The following is a 16,966-nucleotide window of genomic DNA, read 5'->3' on the forward strand; positions in this document are numbered from 1 at the left end:
GATTTCCCGCCAATTGTTTTTTTTTATTACTAAGAAAGTTAACTAATTCATTACAGGTTGCCTGGTAGAAATCGCTCTTAAGCGATAAGGCCGCCTATTGCTTTTTGTAGTCTCGATTTGTGTTATGTTTAATTATTTTGTGGTGTGCAATAAAGTTGCAACGTTTCAAAAAATATAACATTCGAAATTCGAAGAGTTCAGATTAGCTAGAAGGACAAAACTTTGTTGTTTAGTGTGCCCCATGTAATTGCTACTAGCGCCATATGGCAGCTAAACGAGAAACTACTACTAGTGGTTTGTGGATTATATTTTTAGTGATCTCTGTTTATATGAATGATGCCTACGAAATTCCTTTGTCCAGTGTCGGTTAGTTGATGTGTAAAATGATGAAAATGGTTGTAATATTTGTCGCTTTTATCATTCGAATAGTATTATAATAGTCAAAAATAAAAATAGTTACTTACATTATGGTCCCACCGTGGCGCTTCAATTTAAAAGTCGAACAGTCGCTTTGTACGGTAGATAATACAGCATATTAAAAAGGTATTTGTTAAAAAACTTACTTGATATCCATACGTGCTACCCCCATTATAAATTTGGCGCAATTCCCACTTTTTATACCTATAAATAAAAGATTGAAATGCTTAGATAGAGCCTCAGTCTTGGGTAAGTACATAAGTTTGGCAATAAAACACAAAAACACATTTAAAATATTTATGAAGAAACAAGGAAATATATTATACATCATCTCTACGTTTCATCGCTTACAACAAATTAAGTAGTTTCACTACATTCATCAAATCATTCATAAAACATTTTAACAATTCGAAAATTAGGATTTGACATTTTAATTTCCTAACGTAGATTCTGACAGGTAGACCGATAAGTTACTATTATAGTGTTTTTAACATTGACCTGTATAAATACCACTGCACAGGCTGTTCCATATGCTTGACAACAAAATTTTTGTCCGTATTTGTTGTTTTCGTTCGTTTTCCGTGTTATTTATACTTCAATTCAACATTTTTTTTTTGTAAATAGTTTCCCACGATCTATCGATTTTGCTGAGGTTGTCATCACCAGTTTTAGTACCGCAGACTCTCGCTACGAATTCTTCGAATATCAAACAGGCACAAAAGCACTTTGACAGCCGGCCAGTGGTATTATAGTAGAGGGCAGTGGATTTTAATGATATGGACATTGTAAATGAAACGATAAAAAAAATGGGGACTCACAATTATTTAAGATAGTTACGCATATGCAAGGTTAATAATTTAATTTACCTACTATTTCCAAATTACTGTAGACGATACTTGGGAAATCGTACAAGACTCGACCCGATCTCAAGACACGTGCGATAGATAGTTGCGTATTTAGTTGGTGACAATACCATAGTCAACACCATGACGGATGTAACTTGTGAGAATTTGGTTGTTGGAACTGTCATCAGTATGTCTAAACAATTTGTTATTTTAAGTGATATCCCTCGCTTCTGGGATTTATTAAATTAAATTACTAACCAAAATTTATGAACGATGCGGGACTCGAATTCCGTCCGAGTAACGTATGTTTCTTAAATCTTTGTATATCTTGTTCAACTCTCAGGTTGTGGCTCCATCTACAGGATCTACTATACAGTTGATAACCTGCTAAATCCCAATAATTGCATATTAGGAAATTAACTTGAGATGTCGCTCTTTCAAATCTAAGCAATTTGTTATTGTAACAATAACAAATTATTATAACTTTTGGTTACAAATTTAATTTAGGTAATCGGTAAAAGTACCTAGTGCGGTTGTCACGAACAAATATTCCAGGCTATATATATAGTAAAATCTGTAAAATTTGTAGTCAACTTAATGATTAAATTTCTATGGGTTATCCTCGAAAGACACAAGCCATTATTATGAAATCAGTGGATAAATGACGATGCAAGAAGTGGTACCTTATTTAATTAATGAATATAGTGATTTATTTACAGTTGATGTTAATATTTGAAATTATAAAAAATATAGAATACGTTACCAGTAATAGAAAATAATATTACAGACAAACGCGCCTACGTTTTATTTGGCGAAAAACTGCGATAGAAAGCAAAATAATTTATATGTTTATTTATAAAGATAATGTAGACATTAACGGCCTTACTATTAATAAACTAGGTAAAAAGTTATACCTCATAATAAACAAAGAATATGCTAAATGTTGTCACCGACTACACTGCCAATACAGTGATAATTCTGAAGTTTTCCGAATGTCAAGCAGCCTTGTAAATAAACGCGGGAAACGTTATACTTCCAAATTAACCAATTTTAATAATTTAATGTCTATTTGTAGACAATGTGCATATTTGAGGTTTATTCTCAGTAATCATTTTATACCAAGTTTATTTGTAAGGCCATTTGAGTTATTCTTACATTAACATATTTGACAAGAGGATAAAACTGGACAGGCGCATCAAGTAATCCTAATACACTACATATAAATAATATATTACAATATTTAAGCTTCAAAAACAATGTAACCGTTTTAATGAGACCATTTTATAAGAATTCAAGAATCTTTGGATTACATGGTTACAGCAATAAATTAACTTCAGGTTTAAGATTGTTTATTAAAAGCATTAAATTGTAAAATACACTGGAATGCTAATAATAATAATCCAAAGAAAATACGGTTCTCTAAAAGTTCTTTATAAAACAAGCATATTTGGGAATTTCCACAACTGACTTTATTAATACAATATTTCTGTAGGTGTGTCGGAAACTTTTCTGAGGATTTCTTTATTATATAATAATAAAACAAATAAAGTAAATCCGTTAAAACTTAATTAAATAGTATTAGTCGATTTTAAAGCTAAGCAAGGACGTCCAAAATAAATTTATTTTCACAAAAGACATAATATCTAAAATATTTTCCTCAAAATTAAGTAATACGATATAGCATAATGCTTGGACACATTTTGGAAATAAATAAAAAGTAACAATAAATTACTTTTCCACACTACTTAGTCTACAAAAAAATTAAAATTTTAAACGTAAAATATTTTGCAATTAAAGTATTCTAAAAATCTTACATACACATAATACTGAACAAAAATCCTTCACTTATACTTATATTTTTGTAATTAAAATTCAATTGATCTCCGCGATCGATTTTTATATTAGAAAACAAAACACATAAAAAATAAATTTCACAAAATTTTCAATAACATTATTGCACTAAAACATAACTAAGTAATAAATATTATATTGCGTAAGCAGGACATGACGTGAAATAAAATTAAACAAAGTCTTAAACGATGTAATAAAGTTTAGTAAATTTTAAACAATTTCAGTCCAATTTTTCCTAGAAGCTCCAGGGGTGACAAGAAGTTCGAATTATCTAGAACATAATTTCGTAATCGTATTGTGCTATCTACTAGTAAATATTTTGACTAAACGTTAAGTACAATTTGGTGCTCTTATTTAAGAATGTGTTAAACTTGTTTTAATTAGAAATATCTACAAAATTCAAACAGTTTCTAAACCTACATTACAACACTATGAGATTTCATTCGCTGTATCTTATATTATTATGTTCAGTGTGGTTCTAAACTAAGTTAGTATTATGTAGTAAGAAGTCAATTAGAGAAAGTGGTCGTACATTGAAATAAAAATACTTATGTTATACGAAGTGTCGTAGTGCATTGAAAATATAATATCCATACAGCCGTAAATGATGACGAAACCAACGATAACGTTGAAATATATTATGAATAACAAAATACTGTTTCATTAATTAAATTGAAAACAAGAAAATATTTCTGACTATACAAGTAGTGAATGAAAATAATTTATATTAACCGATTATATTTTTAGATTCTGTTGATGTTTCCATGGATTTGTAACAAGATATATATTTTTCCAAAATGATAGCGCGATAATTAGAAGACATTTATAGTCGATTTTGTAGCCATTTAACCATCTGTCACTGCACTGTATGGCTTTATATCGTAATGCATTAGACATATTGAGGAGTAATCGTCGAGCTAGTGGAGTGATTTGACAAGTTATATATTAATTATACTGGCTCAAAACTATCCATTCAGTCTTTCGTGTTGTTTGCCTATTCGTCACCAATCATCAATACTTAGGAAGCTCTTCGCCTGGTCTACAGACCTCGTGTCCCATTATCTTTGCGCTTCTTATGCACCGTCGTACTCTCGGTGCTGTTTTTGTGTCCTGAAATGGAAAGATAACTCAGTTTAAGTTTATTGAGGTTTTGCTGGCTTTCGTTTGTGGACTTGAATTTTAACAGGTAAAACAGTTTCAACTACAGCCTATATGGGCCTAAGACTCATCCTTGGAAGCTTGTATAGTAGATAGCTAGATGTCACACTGTGCTATCGTCAGTATACCCCCATAGCCTACTATGCCAAAACGGTCAAATTTAACGAAACCAAATCTGAAAAATAGCAGCATACGGAGTTAATTTCTCCGTAAATCTGATTCCGACTTTACGTGCTGTGGCTGTTTCAATCAGTAACCAACAGCCCTTATCACCTAATATTAGAACTTATAGCTGAACTCAACTTCGGCTTGCATTAAATCAAATCTACACGTAAACAAGCTCTGCAATTTGTTTTGCATTCAATTCATTTACCTTTATCATAACTTGGGTAGTTGTGACTGTTCCAGAGTAGCAAGGCCACTTTGTAAACTGTCGAAGTCGTAGCTTACATGCGGAGGTTTTATCTTGGAAGTAGTCTTTCTCACAGGTTACTTCGAATTGTGAATATACTGTTCATTAAACTTTATACCATTATGAGGTATCTCGTGCAGTGTATGTACAACAGTCTCAGAGTGGGGAACGGCGCTTAACAGACCGAACAACTTGGAATTTTTTTTCGCAGTAAGCACTATTCTCTATAAGCTTCGAATGCAGCGAACATACGATTGTCCTAGTTAGGAATTGGGCATGAAACATCTTTGCTGCCTTGCGAACTCAGAGCGTCCGAGATTCTTTCTTGAAGTAAATTTTATTTAAAACTGAATGCTAGCAATGAAAAAGCTTCATAATTCTTTATTGGGATTGGTATACTAACCTTTACAAGGTCCAGGGTGCAGCGGATCGACGACGGTTCCCGCGTGGCAGGCGGCACGTTGCAGACGGCACCACGAACCATATGTCCTCGAGTCTGTGCCACACAGAGGACGCCGGGACCCTCCCCCACAGGACCCGCAAGAGACGCATCTAGCACCACTCGCGCCACCTTGCACACACCGTTGACCTGCGCCGCACCATATCGTTGCACACGTAGCATTAGCTGAAGACGCAATAGAATTATTATTTAGATGAAGGAAAATCTTAAGTGCAGGATTCGATCCAGTTGGTTTTAACACACCACGACCGTCTAATATTAAGCATGTATACACGCAAGGGCTGATAATCGTCAATGGATGGATATGATGTGATATGATCGCGGTTGTAAAATATAAATACAATATACACGGGGTCCTCAGCGTGTGGGATCAATATATAATATTATTCCAGGCTAATTTAATTTAAAAACAATTAGCTACTTCTTTATTTTCCTTGGTTGCCAATTTGAAATACAGTTCATCAGTTGAGTAATTTCGATGACAAACTCAAGCTTTAATAATTATAAACAGTAAATCAAATTTATCGTTTTTGTTTAACAAAGTCTAAGTAAAGATAGGCTCAGACAAGCCAACTGAAGCTTGATTGTTGATGTTGTACCTTAAGTACCGCGGCCTCTGAAGATTTAACAAACAATGCGATGAGCAGCTAGAAGCGAGTGTGCCGATAGGTTTGTCGCTGGCCTATAACAAGTGTAGGTACTAAGGCGACAGGCGATTACTCGCATTGTAGTAAAAAATGACCACGGGGAGCGCCTCGGTAAACGTTTTGACCGATATGCAAATCGCTCAACGAGTTTTATCATTCATAGTTATTGTCGCTTTAGAAACTAGTAGAGAGAGTCCTCGCCGACTGTTTAACAGTCGGCATTCAACTATTAAAACACGTTACTGTACGTTTCTTGATCGATAAAATAGTATATAGGTACTGGCTTTCTTGCCGGCGGAGGACAAGTGCTTTTTTAGCTGATGTTAAAAAAGAAGGTGTTTTTTTCGTTAGCGTACCTACCACCAAGCTATGGAAGCCACAGATTTCAATGGTATTTTCAGGGTGATGTGGATTGTGTGAATATTTTGAACAACCCTTTTACCTTAATTTTTTATGCCCGCACATGAGGCTCACGTGATGAGGAAACCGCTGCCGGCCTTTGAGCTGGGAGACTATGCTTTAACTTTAAGGTCCTTAAGTCGTATCGGTTTGAGAAGACTGCAGCCGGTAAATGATTCCACAAACTGGCCTTTCGAGGCACAATGCCATGGTTGTAATGCCAGACGTCAACATGATGCCGACATACCCGAACAGCAGACTCCTATGTGCACACCCCGTGATAGGAGATATAGCGATAACCCAAATCTCTACGCAACGCCAAGATCTTTTTGTAGTTCCACTAGTTTTACAATAGAGCTTGAACTAGCCATTGTCCCTTCATGATATGAATATAATAAAAGTCTTCTTACCAATACACGCTCCTTTGTACGCCAGTGGTAACGCCTTGCCCCGCTCGCACGCCGCTCTCCGCAGAGCGCACGCGCCGGCGTACGTGCGTCCGTCCACCGCACACACGGGCGCACCCGCCACGCTGCACGCTCCGCAACGTACACAATGTGCCCCTAACTCCGCGTCTAATACGCATCGCTTTTCTCCACCGCATCGCACTCCTTCGCAACTTCCCACTAAATAAAGTATACTTTATTAATATAACTATTATTTATTTATTTATTTATTTATAACGTTTGCCAACAGGTTTTCATCTTAATTACGAATTCCAGAATACCAGAATTCACATTCGTATTATGAATAGAGATGCAGACCCAATTGCAGGCAAACACAGCTTGCGTTAAAACAATATCGCTCGGTACGGATACGGATTAAATATTAATAAAAATATGGAAGACGAATAATTATTACGAAAAATTTGAAAAAACATCTATATTAGAAGTGTAACAGTTGTTGTGTCCGCGACACATCCTGAACAGGAGGCTTCCTGTTCAGGACCAATTTGGGTCAAAACGGCCGTTTTGACCCAAACAATCAGTGAAATTCTTTAACGACAATGCAATGGTCGCACATAGCCTATGGTTAAGCTTATTAATGACTCACTTGACAAAAGAAAATACGTTGCTGGATTAATTCAAAAGAGTTATTCGTAATATATTGACTTCAAAATACAAACAAGGAACATAACCGTGCATGTCAGAAAAATAAACTATCTCCTCCGCCCAGCCCATAAGGGATTGCAGATCCCGCAAAAACTAAGATCAAAATATTTTGCAACGCCGTGCCTTAAAGAAAACGTTGAATTAAAACCAATCCGAATATAAAACGTAATCACTAGAACTTCCTCAACTGTTTTATATAGAACCTTGGAATAATATCTATTGCACAAATTATGGTCCAATAGACAAATCTAGCAGGATTTTAAACAATATCAAACAAGACGAAATTTAAAAAAGTCTGCATAATAATATAAATCACAATTATTTTCATTTGGCACAAAGAGAAAACAAGTTTTTTAAGCAGTTGATTAAATGCAGAGAAAAGAGGAAACAAGCCATAAAATGTCTGAAAAATGAAAGCTACTAAAGATCGGTTGCTGCGTAGTACGAACATTAATCGTTTGATGAAATATCAGAACCAATGAAATATAATAATGTGGTAGAAATCGACCGAGTAAGTTCCGTAAATATCTGACGCCTTTCCAAGTTGATTATGACATATTGCGATAGACTGCCGATAGTTAGTCTAGTCTAGACAGCGATCAAGTGTAGCCACTTTAGGTGTAGATTACACGAAATTTATTGCAGCTCAATTCGGAACGCGGCTGCCTCTACTCAACGTCATGCGTTTACGATAATTGGAACTCACTGGAAATAGCCACATTGTTAATATTATTAGAAACTTCAAAATACCTTTGACAGTTATCTAGCACTTATGTTTTTGACTGATGTTTATGACTGAATAGTGTTAGCACTACTCTCCTTGATTTTTAAAATGTTTAACACTCGTAGAGGTCTATCGATTGCATTACATGTGTATAAATTCTAAGTATGATATAACGAAAATATATTTAAATAATAATTTTTCAAGTGTTTCCTTTATCCCAATTTTTTTTCTACAAATTTTTTAAATAAGTCTTAATAGTTTTGAGTTGTTAACAAAAAACAAAATACCACCCAGATATCATAATAATTTGTTAATAAAAATTGAATTTTATATGCTAATAATACAGAATCATACTCATGAACGAGTAAAAAAAGCCAAACAAGCAACTTCTGTTTATATGAAGATGATGATTCAAGTGGATTTGTAACCCGAAAGGGACAATCCTATAACCCGTGCAAATTAAAAAGAAGTTTGAACTTACTAATGAATTTGTATAATTTACGAAAAAGTATGGTGATAATAATTCATTTATTTGTAAGCAAATATATTTGTAGGTCATGTCAATGAACGAACCGCCTTTACATAAATTATTTGTTTACAATCACCATTGAAGATTTATAACTATTTCAACGGACAAAATAGAACTGTTTTATTATAATGTACTCGCTATCATAATAAAGTGTTGTTTACCAGATGCCTGTAAGTGCTGTTTTACGATAGTTTTTACAAAAGCAAAGTGCATTAGGTCTTCTTCTTAATGTTTCTTTTATTTCTCAGCTTCCTGGCTGAGTAGTTGAAATAAAATGTTATATTTTGTTTTTGACTATTGAAATAAATTTTATTCAACTAGAATTAAACTAAGCGCTTTTAAATCGCCATAATAAATATTTCATTTAAATTACTGAATCTACCAATTATGTTCGGAAAAAGTAGAGCTCGTAAGAAGAACGTACGTACTACCAGGCACAAGTGCTACTTGTCTCTCGCGTATATTTTAGAGAACGGAGACGACCCGGTACACGACGCTGCCTCAAGCAATGCCATTTTAGTGAGCATGACGTACGATGTTATAGTATATGCAAGATAGCTACAAAGTTATAAAAATAATGCTCAAAAAGCAGACCCATAAAATTATCCTATATTACAGCAGTTTTTTTTATTTGAATTAAGTATATAAACCAAACCAACCACCAGGTGGATCGACGAATTAATTGCCTTCAAAGGAGTACTCTGGATCCGATCAAAAACGGGGAGGCCTTTGCCCAGCAATGGGATGAATTAGTATAAACAAGAATTTTAATTAGAATTACAGTTTTGTATAGTTAAAAGTAGGTTTAAGGTTTAAATAAATAAATAAATATAAACCAAAAGAATATATGTTAATTCTATGGGTACTTAAGTTTCTTAAGTTCTAAGATCAACGAATTTTCATTTATAATAGCAGTTAGGAATATATATCTACACGGAGGTTCTAAAAAAGTTGCGTTAGTAAATTAAATTAATCCTTTAGTCCCTAATAAACCTATTGTAGTTTAGCGTTTATAATGAATGGGATACGACCTCCTAAAGGCTTTATTATTTTAATTTATTCTATTAAATTAAGCTAAATAGTAATAAATTCTACTTTATTAAGTCGTGGTGAATACGAAACAGGCATTTCAAATTGACGTGGAAATAATAGACAAAAAAATAAGATTGTGTTGTGTGGCAATGGCAAGTTTAATTCAAGTTTAATTGTATTGTTTCGGGAAAAATAAATTTACTAATTGCTTTAGTTTTAATTTTAGATCATAGTTTCACTATTTTTTGTGCTCTGTGCTCATAGAGAATTAATAGATTGGACACCTTCGTGTGATAAGACTGCGCGTTAGTAGCGCCCTCTGGGTTTCCACGGAAGACCAGCGTTGTGGATTCTTTCGAAACCACAACTATGCTGAGTTGGGGGCCCATTGGCGTCATTAGATCATAATTAGAATAGTATAACTTTAAGAACTATAATAAGAATGTATAATGACGTCAATAACCATTTTTTCTTTCTTTCAAAACAAGTTTTTTCTAACCATCATACAAAAATAAACTAGTAAGAAGTAATTAAGTATTAAACTTTGGGAGTCAATCACATAAATACATGCATGTGCAACATTGCGAGTAAATACTCCGCGTTTCCTAGACATTACAATTGTAATGCGTAACACTGGAATTGTTCAAAGTGTTTGTTACGAAACCAAAAGGCTACAGACATGACATTTGACAGAATAAACCCACGTACCTTGTTATTGTAATTCAACTGTCCGCTTTACAAATTGTTAATAAACTTAAATCGAAAATTTAGATTTACTTTGTTAAGGCTTGGCTCTCTAAAATAAGTTTAACGTTGGAAATCTCATCACGCATTTTGCATTGATGTTTTTTTCGAATCTTTAGAAAAAGAGTATTTTTAACACAAACGATATCAAAAGAGAGGTGTTTCTTCTTTTGTGGAATTATCGTAAATGTCGTGTCGAAAATAACATACTCATTTTAGTTTTATCTATATTTCTTGAATAGGCATGCAAGTCAATAACAAAAAATTGCTTGATAAGCACATTGTAAAAAAATATTTACCTACTAATAATATACATTAAAAACATGGTAGGTACCTAACTAAAAAATTAAAATTAAAAGTTTATGCAACATCTTGGAGGTACACTTTTTAGTTAACTTAAGGCGAACTGAAACACCGGCAATAGTTTAAAATAAGTTGATATTATTTTAAATAAGTTAGTTCCTGGTTTGTTCATATACTGACATCAATTGCTTTGTTGCTAGAGCTACAAAGTTCTACAGAACGAACTCTATTTAAAAATTATTTTCTGCTGTTTTGTTCGGCTCGCTATGAAAGCTTTTAGTTCTTTTTATTTAAATATATATATTTTTATTAAGTGTCAAAATAGCATCAAAAGTAGTTACTTATAATTAAAAGAATATGGCACTGACATACTGGCTACTGCCAACTGACATAGGACAAAAGTTATGAAAATATTTATTTATTTATTAAGGCTTACCAACTACATAACGTAACATACTTATACGAATAAGATAAACATTAATAAGTGTTATTAATTGCATATCTAAATTAAAGGTATGCATAACGTTACTAAACTAAATAATGCTAAGAACAATGCTAAAAATTAAAAAAAAATAAAAGTTATGAATTTACTACTAATTACTTACGTACTAATCTTAAGCTTTTTAATGACGAGGGCACCTGTTTTTTATAAAACTTAAAATTAGAAAAAATATTGATATTATGATCTAACTTCAATATTTTATTATAGCTTACACATATGAGTTGGATGGGAGAGTTTAATCCGTAGTTATTATTATAAAATTTAATAAATATTGGGGAATATGTACCTATTCGACAATTAAATGCTAGTACACAAATGCCAATTCCATTGTCATTTGCCTTCGTTACGAGTGCATCTGTACAATTAGCAAGTAAATCGGACGCCTTGGAGGTACAAAAAATTACGTTCAAAGATTGCGGTCAAACTGAAATATAAAATCAATCATCAATAGCTGACCCGACAGACTTTGTTCTGTCATCGCCACTATTATACGCTAAACACATTCGGTCGGATTCGGTACGACCGGACTATTTGACGGTCCGGTGGGCGCCTCGCACCAATCAGTCCGGCGTCGTAGGTATTCAGTACGGTCCGGACGGTAGAAATAATAATTTTGTACGATGTTCACTGCGACATACCATCGAATATGGTCCGATGGTTCAGCCGTACCAAATCCCATCATGTGTTTTACGGCCGTTCCCAATATACTATCTACAGATAAATTACTACCTTCTACTGCCAGTAATTAGCTGTCAACAATCTGAAGCTGTCCCAATATACCCGATAAGTCATTCTTATCGCCTAATATTGGGACGCGTGAATTGCAATTTTCATACAAACTTCTATCGCTGGTACTGGTATACGTCGTCCCATTGACAGACAGCGTGTACGGATAAGGTGAGTTACCGTCGATAAGTTTATTGGGACTGAAAAGTTAATGATAGTTACGATCTCTTACTTAAGATAGAACTTAAGTAAGAGATAGACTGAATATTATTGAACGGCCGTTAGGGTATTACAATAGCGATGGTTACCATGGCAGCGGTTACCATGGCAATGGCTGCTTAGTATGATTGGATGTTGGTGGCATTGTTAGTAAGAAGGTTGAGTATGAGACGTTGAAAAACACAATAATCGATTTTTAGTGAGCATCTTCATCGTGAAATGAGTAACTATGCGAAATTTCTATCGGGTTTATTATTTTAGAGATGAGCCAGTGGTATTTTGCCTGTATATTTAACTAGCTGCTACCCGCGACATCGTCCACGTGGCTAACCGGAGCAAAAAACTATGCCTGCGTAAATAATAAATAATATTATATTTAAGCATATAATGTTTTGTGTCGTCCTCTTATAATTTTAATTTACTTTTTTTCTTTAACGCCCCGGCAACCTCCATTGCGTAAAATCCGTTCTTAGCTGTCCTCTACACGTTAATAGGAATAATCCTACATGTTCTAGTCTAGCCTAGTCTCTCGGCCTTATGGTTTCAGTTATCAAATTCAAATATTTTTATTCAAAATAGGATGTAACATCACTTATTGAAAGTCAAAAACTACCACCCATTCCAAAAAAATGACCTGAGAAGACGGGCGCAACAAACTCAGCGGGCTTTTTTTTCATCGAAAAAATATGTTTACAAAGTAATATTGTACAATCAAACTACTTACTATTGCTTATTATTTAATAGCCTGAGGGCGGTCACTCCATTCCCAATCTGTGTTATAATTAAAAAAAAAATTTAGTAACCTTTACCACACAAACGTTTTTTAACAATTCGTGATGAGTACATAAGTGGACATCTCTTATATATAAAGATAGGTATGTTTGTCTATAGTATATAGATAGATAATAGACGTAATTCTACATATAGTATGTAAATTAATGATAGTATAGAGGTATACGGTAGCAAGTTAACTTAACCCATTCATTGTGTTTGTGTGAGTGTGCGGGTTGACTGGCCGCTCTACCGTAATTGCACCCATTCTTAACTCCGATGTCGTCCTGTATACCATTATGTTGAAACCACATGTTTTCTTATATATTTCCTGTTTGTTATTGTACGTCTTTTACGTACGTTTCGTTTCTTGAGATTTAAATGGACTTTTCATTAGACTAGACAAATAGGTACCCACTATTTGGGCTTGAAATTTATATAATATGTGACTCTAAGATTTCGGAAAAGTTGTTCGGAAAAGTATCTACGATATTCAACAATTAGTATGATATGTAAAGAATGAAAAAGATGTTCCGAAGAGTTGTTTCACCTGATTTCTGCCGCCAATTCCACATTCGCACGACACGCCACAAATTAGGATATCATCCCCACCATCTGGATGTGTGGCGTTCCTCCACACTGCGGCTTTCAAAAAGCTTTTTTCCTCGTACTACAAAGCTGTGGAATGAACTTCCTTGTGCGGTGTTTCTGGGACGATACGACATGGGTACCTTTAAAAAAAGCTGGCAACGCTCCTGTGATTCCTCTGGTGTTATAAGAGAATGTTGGGGCGGTGATCACTTAACAATAGGTGACCGGTACGCTCGTTCGTCCTCCTTTTCCATAAAAAAAGGTAAATTAAGATCAACAGAAGCAAATATAAAAGTGACTACATGAAAGGATTGGTGCAGGTAGTTCTCTTGCATCATCAGAGGAATTGCACGGGCGTTGCCGAGGACGGTGTTTCCACGACGATACGACTTGAGTACCTTCAAAAAAGTGCATCTTTTTTTAAGGCTGGCAACGCTCATGTGGTTTTTTTATGACAATAAGGGACGAGACGAGCAGGACATTCATCTGATGGTAATTGATAGGCCCTGCCCATTACAATGCCGTGCCGTTCAGGATTCTTGAAAAACCCAAAAATTCTGAATAAAATGTATGAAATTACTGGGCAAATGGAGTCAAAGGGCCCAATTTCACTAGCTACAGCGCCTTTCAGACCGAAACATAATAATGATTCCTCTGGTGTTGCAAGAGAATGGCGGCTGTGATTACATAACATCAGGTGACCCGTACGCTCGTTTGTTCTCTTCTCCTCTTTCATAAAACAGGAACCTCACTCCACAGTTTGTCGATCAGATCGGGATCAGTCGGTACAGAATCTACCAAAGTGATTTATAGACAATATTAATTATTATACACGTACAATATAAAGTATATATGTATATATTTAATGTAGACTTAAATTGTATCCTTTATGCATATTTATGAAAATAAATTTATAGTTGTTTTTCACATTACCTCGCCTTCAGGAAGTATTTAGTTAATCTAGTAATATCTAATATAATGTATAAAAGAGAATGTATGAATGTATATACATATATAAAAAAAACTCGAGAAACGTTTGCCCAACTCAAATAAAACGCACACAAATAAAAGGCAAAATGACCACTCCGACGAATACAAAAAAAATAGTACACCGAGAAGTTCATTTGTTTTGCTCAGGATGGCAATACCAAAACTATTGTATGCACAATACCCAATTGATTTGGAATAACAAAAATCATAAACAATAAAAGAGCGGCTTGATCCTTACATCATCAGCTGATGAACCATCCCGTAATTTTTTGTCGGTCTGGTGGTACTACTCGACCAACTGGTTCATCAAATCAAAAAAACGAGCCTCCACAATTTTACCCATAGTTAAAACAATTTACAGCGAATTTCTATAATTATTCAATGGAAATTTCAAAGTACCGGTGCGAAAAGTTATTTTCGTAGTTTTATTTTTGCTGCGTTAGGGAAAAATTTAAGATTGAATTTTTGGATCCGGCATCCAAATTCGACACCCTAAATCTTAGAATATTGACACTATAATATTCTAAGCCCTGAATTTAGTTGGTCAAATAGATCATTTGTATCATACTTCAGCTACTATAAACCTCTTATAACTCGTAATAATATGTCTACTGAACCGAAAGCAATTTAATGAATTTTACGAGAATTAAATAAACAGTGTGTAAAATGTGTGAAAAATTTAATTTATTTCTTATTGTATAAAAATAATTTAAATAAGCTATGTGGTACAGAAATGATTTCATTGGCTGTATTTAATACCTACTTTATTACAATGATGTTCTTTCTTCAACCGTAAAATATTTAAAAAAAACCTAAAGGTCAAAGAGGTTTAATTTCTTGCGTGCGTACACAAGTACCTACATACACGCACGCACACACTTTTTCTAAATCCATTTTCTGCTTTTGGTATTTCAAAAACCGATGCATGGAACTTTATTGATGAACATGAAAAAATAAAACAGATCGGCGTTTTTTAAACTATATCGATTTAGCAATAACGCAGATTGAAAAATATTGAATGAATATTGAAATGCAGATTCAGCATCTATTCTTTTATGGAAAAATCAGGATTCTTAAATATAATCTTAACCTGTGGATAGACGTTGACAATAATGGACTTTGGAGTACTCGTGGCATAAGTAATGACGAAGTCATATGGAAGCGTAAAATTATGAGCCGACAAACTTTAAAAAACCTAGGACATAGCCTAAATTGTGATGGTTCCACAAAAGTCACAATAAAAATGTACCATCACACAATAAAAAACTACAATGAATATGAGCAGTAATAGGATAAACAAAATGGCGGCTTGAGTATAGCTATTTCTGTAACAAATGGTAATATTAATTCTTATGTGACATTTACATGTACATTGTGACAGCTGCAACATTGTAAATCTAATGATATTTGTTCTTCTGAAGCGAACTTCTGTAAAGTGTTTGAGTAAATAGAAAGCAACATATAACAAAAGGTACACTAACTAAAGAAATAGTCTAGCTAGAATTTTGATTAGCAATTACAAGAACTATCTACCATTTGGATTTGAAAAATTATTCGTGTATATAATAGCTAGGTTCTAAAGAGAGGCGGGCACTAACAATGTGGAGTGCTTATTTCCCTAAAATAATGGCATTTGTACGTTTTGTTAGGTGAAGTGAATGGAAAATAGCTACTGACTTATTTAATCCCGCTCGCAGACCAAAAGATTGATCATACTTAAAATCTATGTAGGTACTACGACAATATTGGCCTTTAAATTAGTTCTAACAAGGAGCAATCTCCAACTCTAAAGTTATCTAACAATTATATAATATGCGAAAATATCTATTGTGTCTTTGTGGTTGTAATTGAATGAATGAATGAATAAGCCTTCATTGAAAACAAAAATCTTAAATATAAATAAGTAGTTTTTTATACATTCATATTTAGTAAAGTTACATTACTTTATCTATTCCATTAGTAATGTTTTTAATCTTTATTTTTATCGTTTGCTTGTACTCTGACATAGGCCTCCTTCAGATGCTTTTACTGTGATCTATCCAAAGCTATTTTTCTCCAGGCGTTTGTCAGTTATGTTATTAAGATCGTCTTCCCGTCTAATGATTTGTCTTCCACCATTTCTTTTCCCTTGGTTTGGATATCATTTTACGATGTCTTTTGTCCATTTTTATATTTTGCGTCTCAGTGTGTGTCCTCTTAAGTGTCTCACCATTTCTTTTCCATTGTTTTGGATACCATTCTACGATGTATTTTGTCTATTTTCCTATTTTTAGTTATTTTGTATATCGTCCCATCGGCCATCGCCATTTTATTTATTTTATTAAATGAGTATGTGAGTCAAATGCCTTGCTGTAATCGAAGAATTTTATGCATTTCGGTTGAAAATATTCATAGAATTTCTCTCTCAGTTGTTTGATTACGTGTATATTCGAAAATTTATTTCGAAAAACAGCTTTTTCTTTTAGCTGCGACTCATCTAATGTTGTTAAAATTCTGCTCAAAGTTATTTTGGGAAAAGAATTGTACACGTTAGG

General features: G+C 33.9%; 1 protein-coding gene across 1 annotated transcript in view; it reads right to left on the reverse strand.

Annotated features, from left to right (window-relative positions):
- Positions 1 to 700: 700 nt before the first annotated feature.
- The window catches only part of LOC126972186 (follistatin-A), a 73,096-nt gene continuing 56,830 nt past the window's right edge, over positions 701 to 16,966 (reverse strand). The window contains exons 4-6 of the mRNA XM_050818813.1: positions 6,600 to 6,815; positions 5,087 to 5,308; positions 701 to 4,223 (exon numbers count right to left, since the gene is read on the reverse strand). Of these exons, the coding sequence (XP_050674770.1) occupies positions 4,153 to 4,223; positions 5,087 to 5,308; positions 6,600 to 6,815 (509 nt within the window). The 3' untranslated portion in view covers positions 701 to 4,152. The remainder of the gene's footprint in view (positions 4,224 to 5,086; positions 5,309 to 6,599; positions 6,816 to 16,966) is intronic.

The sequence above is a fragment of the Leptidea sinapis genome, chromosome 25, assembly GCF_905404315.1.
Source record: "Leptidea sinapis chromosome 25, ilLepSina1.1, whole genome shotgun sequence".
Taxonomy (NCBI): domain Eukaryota; kingdom Metazoa; phylum Arthropoda; class Insecta; order Lepidoptera; family Pieridae; genus Leptidea; species Leptidea sinapis.